This window comes from Abramis brama, assembly GCF_963993115.1.
Source record: "Abramis brama genome assembly, chromosome: 8".
Taxonomy (NCBI): Eukaryota; Metazoa; Chordata; class Actinopteri; order Cypriniformes; family Leuciscidae; genus Abramis; species Abramis brama.
Window position 1 is genome coordinate 5,927,136 of NC_139970.1, and position 7,794 is coordinate 5,934,929.

General features: G+C 40.3%; 1 protein-coding gene across 1 annotated transcript; it reads left to right on the forward strand.

Annotated features, from left to right (window-relative positions):
* Window positions 1–695: 695 nt before the first annotated feature.
* Window positions 696–2,319, forward strand: LOC311087810 (uncharacterized protein; the record flags this gene model as incomplete). The annotated part of the gene is made up of 6 exons (XM_084121281.1): window positions 696–771; window positions 1,159–1,206; window positions 1,367–1,474; window positions 1,567–1,608; window positions 1,804–1,875; window positions 2,000–2,319. The coding sequence occupies 6 exons, from the start codon at window positions 696–698 to the stop codon at window positions 2,317–2,319; spliced, it is 666 nt and encodes a 221-aa protein (XP_083977407.1).
* Window positions 2,320–7,794: the final 5,475 nt, after the last annotated feature.

Consider the following 7,794-nt stretch of genomic DNA (forward strand, 5'->3'; position numbering starts at 1 on the left):
CCCTATTCACCTGTAGTGTCTCATGCAAGTCATACAGATTTCAACAATTTCACTTCGGTACAGTAGGGGGCAGTATATGCAACTCTCAAACGCTTGCAGCCTCCCCATATCAGTGTTGCCAGATGTACGATAATTATCGTATTTGTACGATAATTTTGACCTCTGTACGATGTACGATCAATAATGGGAAAAATCCTATAATGTACGATAATTTCAGAACTGTGTGACACTTCAAATGATGGTCGTTGTAATCATAGGGCTTCTCATTGATCTAGCTGTTGATTCTATGTCTACCGGGATAAGAACGTATAGAGAGAGGGAGCGAGAGACCTTGCTTGTGTGTGCTAGTGTGACTCACGAAGCGCATGTAAGGACCCAACCAATCAATTGTAAGAACCGAACCACCCCCCCCCAATTGGCTATCATATCCTTACACAACACATGGTCTCAAGTGGATAATTGCTTTTGCTTATTTTATTCACAAACCATACTTTTTCACAATGTTAGGGCGTTGTAGTTACATGGAGTTTTAGGTTCTCTGGCTAAACTGGCGTCATAAAATTTGATTGTATTTTAGAAAGAAGCCAAGTCGGAGAATCTATTTACAGTCCTGGAGAGCTACCAGACGCACTCTCCAAAAACTCCATGCAAGCCAGGCAGAAAATGCCCGTGCAACCCAGACAGGGAATGTCTGAATGTCTCGAAGAGGGGAACAACCTGATCCTGATACTTGGATTTCCAGGAAAGTCAAGGCGTTTAGTGGTGTTACAGGTACAGTTGTATTAATTTCTTGTCCTGTTTTTGCTGTGCATGCTTAAGTAAAAAATTTTTGAAAGCTGCTAAGAAAGCAAAATACATTGCATCATGTAGAATACTTGTGAAATGTTTCAACTAATCCTATATTGTTTGTACTTTCCCTAATGTTCACATTTCTTTGTAGCTGACTTTAACCAGGCACTTCGGTGGTTGAGAAAGGCCGAAACAATGTAAAACGTGGAAAGTGCCGAGGATGGGGCTGTGCTCTCAAAAAGGACATCAAAAAGGCCAGCAAAATTTGCTTACAGCAGCGATGAGGGTATTTACATTTTCATGTAGTTATTTATTACATGCTGTATCCCTGACTGGTTTGTTGACTGGAGTTTATTGTATGCTTTTTAGATGAAGACTCTGCGGAACAGGTCATCCATACTAATAAGAAATCCAGAGGTATGATGTTAAATAATTGTTCAATATTTCTCAAGCGTGCCATGCTTCACAAGACTGTCCACTATAAGAAAATCGCTAGCATTACATTTTTGGAAATCATTAGACAGGGTCCCGTAAATGAATGATTAACCAAAGTATATTGGTAATATGTATCATCTAGATTTGTCCCATGGACCACCAGAGGTGCCACTTACACGGAAATCTTCTGCAGGACCAACACACCCTCCACCTCCCATCTGCATCTTTCCGCAGACAAACACTATGAACAGTAAGTTAACAATTGTTGCATAAGCTTTGTCAAGTTGTGCGGATCTATATTAAAATATACCTTATGTTGACATTTTTTATTTATTTACACAGACCTTGATCCAGTTAGTCCTATTCAGCCTGAGATGTCTGATGGTATGATTATATTTTTAGTGTTGGTTTAATGACTTTGAAAATCTTGTTTATTTGTAAGTGTTACAGTTATCAACATGGTGACACACAAGAAATGTAGCCTGGTGATTTGAACTTTGGTAGTTCTTGTTTTATAACATGCTGAACCTAAGTGTTGAGTTTAATCGCTTGCATTTTGTATTGCATATGTGCACACAGAAACTGCCAGCTGCTCCTCAAGTGTGTCAGACTCTATCTCCGCCTTAACCCAAACGGTTACAGTAATGCAAGGTATGTTCATTTTTATTGTGGGTAAATTTCAGTCATGTAATAACTGCAATGTGTTATCTTTGCACTTTGTACATTTCTGACCTTCATTTTAATGTCTTTGAAACATTTTGTGTTTCTGAAACAGAGACACTTAAGGCAATGTTGACCCGCCAGGATGTGATGGCAAAAAACATCCAGGAGATCCTCCTCCGGTTAAACCAGACTGGAGGAGCCAGCCAGGGTCCGGAGACTCCAATAGAAATCCATGTGGCCCAGTCTTTGGAAGAACTTGCTGTCAAAACTGAAAGAGCTTCCGTACTACAAGATTTATTTAAGATTCATTTAAATTGTTTGTCTAGGTGCAGTCAGTCCCAGAAGTGGCGGTCCCACAAGAGATCAATAACCAGCAATTCAGTGACACAGATTAAGATTCAGATGAAGACCTTTTTAAAGTGTTTTACATAGTGACGTTTATTTTTTTCATTTTTTGCTTTAATGTATAGTTGTTAATTTTTTCCCCATTTGTTATTATAGTGTCTGTTAAATTCTGTTAAATAAAATCTGCAAAAACACTTTTCAGTTCTTTCAATTATTCTAGAATGTTTTTTAACATGTTTACATTAGTGAATGTTTAAACATGTTTTTACCAATTGTTTGAGTAAAATGTCAAGATTTGAACAGTAATGCTAGTTGAAACAACAAACTTAAGTTCTGAACAAGAACCACAATTATCGATGTTGCTGTGACAGTAGTGGCAGGTAAATGCTAGTATAAATGGATGTCAATAAATTCACTGCAGAATGAATATATATATGAATATATGAAAAACTGTCAAAAGTCATCAAATGACCAATCGCCGACCTTAATTAAATAACGTCGCAACGTACTGGCTACGTCACGGCAACGTCATCCAAAAGACGAATCGGCGACCAAAATTAAATAACGTTTAACTAACACACTGGAGACGTTGTCACGACGTCGGTTGGCGACGTCGTAGCGACCTCTTTTGGTGTTTCACTTTGACGGTTGTGGCGACGTCATATGCTAACGTAAGCGTGACTAAAAATGACCAGCACGTGACGTCGTCACAACGTCATATTGTTTGCTGGGATATGCATTTGTCAAAAACCGAGAGACTTTCAAGCATCAAAATGTAATTTATTAATATGTATTTGCGCCTTCTATTTTGTCTGAAAACTTCCAACACTCTTGCGTGTCGCGTGAAAAATAGGCATCGGTTGCGGTTCTATTTCTAGCACGCGGTTTCGGCGCGGCTCGAGAAGTGTGTGTGTCACGCAGGCATTGTGCTCTAACACAAGCTCTAACCAGTTAACATGAGAGCCGACATAAAAACGGACACTCCACGCCACGCAGAGAGAAATGTGATGCAGTGGCAGATCCAGACTTCCAGAGTGAGAGTGAGACAGAAACACTAGTGGTTCACGCTTGTGCACATACTGCTGGTTTGGCGCGCAGTGTTCTGATTCGCTTATTTCCTATTTACTTGTTGGTGGACGCAATCCAGAATTACTGTTGGTTAAATTATAATCAGACCCTCTCAACCCCCCCAGTGCAAAATTGTCTTTTATTAATACAACTGAACTATACTCCACAGTGATTCATTAAAAAAAACAAGCTATAAACTCCATTGGTGTAGCAATACCAGTGTTTCTCACAGGAGTTTTGGTAAATCTGTGGTGGGTGGACCTCGGGCCTTCTAGGGGGGTTCGGGGGCATGCCCCCCGTAAGAAAATTCTGTGCATTTTAATGTTAAATTCATTAATCTGGTGCACTTTGAGAGTTCAAAATTAAAAGCTCCAACCCATATTCAGTGTGCAAATTAAACAAAGAAAAACTCAATCCTCTTTCAGTTGTGTCTGTCTACATTACACTACTACATAATAATAGTTATAATATTAATCCCATGACAGTAATAGCCATATATTTTTAAACAAATGCACTGAAAAATAAAGGACGTCATTAAAGCGATAATGTTTGCACTTATAGGTTTTATTAAGCATTTAGGAGAATTGCAAGAAGCTGCTTACATTAACCTTACTTTCGAAAAATAAATAAATACAATCATGATTTTTCATGAAAAATTATGTTAGATACAGTGAGGAAAATAAGTATTTGAACACCCTGCTATTTTGCAAGTTCTCCCACTTAGAAATCATGGAGGGGTCTGAAATTGTCATCGTAGGTGCATGTCCACTGTGAGAGACATAATCTAAAAAAAGAAAAAATCCAGAAATCACAATGTATGATTTTTTAACTATTTATTTGTATGATACAGCTGCAAATAAGTATTTGAACACCTGAGAAAATCAATGTTAATATTTGGTACAGTAGCCTTTGTTTGCAATTACAGAGGTCAAACGTTTCCTGTAGTTTTTCACCAGGTTTGCACACACTGCAGGAGGGATTTTGGCCCACTCCTCCACACAGATCTTCTCTAGATCAGTCAGGTTTCTGGGCTGTCGCTGAGAAACACGGAGTTTGAGCTCCCTCCAAAGATTCTCTATTGGGTTTAGGTCTGGAGACTGGCTAGGCCACACCAGAACCTTGATATGCTTCTTACAGAGCCACTCCTTGGTTATCCTGGCTGTGTGCTTCGGGTCATTGTCATGTCACGAGACCCAGCCTCGACCCATCTTCAATGCTCTAACTGAGGGAAGGAGGTTGTTCCCCAAAATCTCGCAATACATGGCCCCGGTCATCCTCTCCTTAATACAGTGCAGTCGCCCTGTCCCATGTGCAGAAAAACACCCCCAAAGCATGATGCTACCACCCCCATGCTTCACAGTAGGGATGGTGTTCTTGGGATGGTACTCATCATTCTTCTTCCTCCAAACATGTTTAGTGGAATTATGACCAAAAAGTTCTATTTTGGTCTCATCTGACCACATGACTTTCTCCCATGACTCCTCTGGATCATCCAAATGGTCATTGGCAAACTTAAGACGGGCCTTGACATGTGCTGGTTTAAGCAGGGGAACCTTCCGTGCCATGCATGATTTCAAACCATGACGTCTTAGTGTATTACCAACAGTAACCTTGGAAACGGTGGTCCCAGCTCTTTTCAGGTCATTGACCAGCTCCTCCCGTGTAGTTCTGGGCTGATTTCTTACCTTTCTTAGGATCATTGAGACCCCACGAGGTGAGATCTTGCATGGAGCCCCAGTCCGAGGGAGATTGACAGTCATGTTTAGCTTCTTCCATTTTCTAATGATTGCTCCAACAGTGGACCTTTTTTCACCAAGCTGCTTGGCAATTTCCCCGTAGCCCTTTCCAGCCTTGTGGAGGTGTACAATTTTGTCTCTAGTGTCTTTGGACAGCTCTTTGGTCTTGGCCATGTTAGTAGTTGGATTCTTACTGATTGTATGGGGTGGACAGGTGTCTTTATGCAGCTAACGACCTCAAACAGGTGCATCTAATTTAGGATAATAAATGGAGTGGAGGTGGACATTTTAAAGGCAGACTAACAGGTCTTTGAGGGTCAGAATTCTAGCTGATAAGACAGGTGTTCAATACTTATTTACAGCTGTATCATACAAATAAATAGTTAAAAAAATCATATATTGTGATTTCTGGATTTTTTTTTTAGATTATGTCTCTCACAGTGGACATGCACCTACGATGACAATTTCAGACCCCTCCATGATTTCCAAGTGGGAGAACTTGCAAAAGCAGGGTGTTCAAATACTTATTTTCCTCACTGTATATACCTAAAATACCTTGGTATCAGCTTGTTTTCATCAATGGTATAATTAATGCAATTACAATTAATTTGGTTTGTCGTGATTAATTTGTGTTCATAATCAGTAAAAAAAAATCTTCTAACAAGAATAAACACATATGAACAACTAAATTATTATTGTATTATTAATTATTTTTATATCTTGAAACTACCCAAGGCAAGCAGTGTTTCCGCTCAGATGTGACGGCGGAATGAATACATTACCAAAATGTGATTGCAGAATATACAGTATTTAAATTATCCATCAAATTGTCATTTTTTCCTTACTGTCTTTCCAGTTAACAATAATGCCTGACCAGTAAATTACTTAATGAACAAAGAAAACATTTTGGCATCAGGGATTGTAATTAGTTATAGTATAGATGAAGGCGCCGCAACTGATAAAATGCGCAGTTGTTTGGTGTGATTTTACGATTCCAAATTTAGGGGGGCCAGAGGGGGGGCCAAGCTTGGTGACACGGGGGCACTGGCCCCCCCGGGCCCCCCCCTAGAACCGCCACTGCCGCTGAGGAGGAGCTTTCTGCATATGTTGATGCCTTTCCTCATAAAATTCAAAGGGCTTTACATATAAATAAATAAAAATGAAAGTGGCGTAAATCATGGCCATATCTGTCATTTCACGAGTTCACACGTACATATAATCAGATGGACTAAAGGTTATGCATATCTGGAGTCCGAGGGTTGGGCTCAGAGCTCGGGATTTGGAGAACTTCCCCCATCCCAGGCTGTGAGAGAAATAGTAGAAGTGAGGAGATGTGGAGGAGGAGGGATAAACTGTCAATGACTATGTTTACATGCAGTCAATAACCCGTTCAAAACCGGGATATTAGCAATAACCCGGTCGCGCACGGCCATGTAAACACTGGCAAAAACCCGAATATGCTCATATCCCGGTTTTTAAAAACCCGGATATGATCCCTGGGGTACCCCTTTTCTAACCCGAATATTTGGTCATGTAAACGCATATCGGCATATCCCCGTCAAAGGGAACATTGATTTGTGTTCTGCGCATGTTCTATTCGCAAGGAATCTAGGTCTTTTGAGTAGAGACGGCGCATACAAAAACCTGCGTGCAGTATACCGGAAGTAAACAAGAAGTAGAGGTAAACATGGCGAGACGCAGCACAGCACCACACTTTTGGAGCGAGGAGGAAAGCGCAAACAAAGACGATCACTATCTGCCCCGAACTATTCATTATCCGCGTGCTGCTGCTGTTGTTGTTGTCTTTGGATACAGGAAGAAGAATCGGAAATGACGCATATTGCGTCTTAAGGTTGTCCGTACGTCCAGACGCTAATATCGGGATATTGCCAATTGATTACAAATTCCATGTATACAGGAGTAACTCTCTCTGCTCACGCATGTAAACGGGTTATTCGGAATGTTTCAGAAACCCAAATAGTGACCTTAACCCGACCATAACCCGAATATTGACAGCTTGTAAACGTAGTCAATGAACAGGGGTAAGTGTATAGACCTCTTAACTCGTCAACTGAGTTGATTAACAAAACCTGCTCCTCCTGAACTTGTTAACGATGTTAATAAAGCATAATTAAAAGCGCCAGCAGACGTGTCTGTGTTCAAAACAAACACACACACACATACACACAAACTAGTTGTTATATCATTATGTAGACTATGCGCGTTTCTGTATTTGGTTGTGTTGTGAACTTTTGCAGCGCGTTTCTGTATTTGGTTGTGTTGTGAGTATTTGGAGCACACATGTGTTGTGAAACTGATGAAGATGTTTTCTTAATTTGCAGGTGTTTTTCTATTTGCATGTGTTTTCTTCAGTTGCAGCGCGTTGAGCTCTCTCGGCCACCGCATCTTACCGCTAAGAGGCGCTACAATCACAGACTTTGCAAAGTGTCAGTTTATTCTCTCTATTGCGTAATCTGCCGCCGCGCCGCAGCTCATTGAGAGCGATTGAAAGCTGGTAGCAACTCAATTCAAATGAAACATTGAACGAATTCACAATCACAATACTGAAATTAAATTGAATAATGAAAAATAAATAAAATCAACATAAAACATTGCAATAGAAAAATATTAGGCTACATCAATGAGGCTTTGTAAGAGCATAAGTCATTAGCTTGAACAGTGTTCAGACGATAGCTCTGTGGTCAACGCAACAACACATGCCTCTCGGAGCTTCAAGCGCTGTGAGATCGAATCTCAG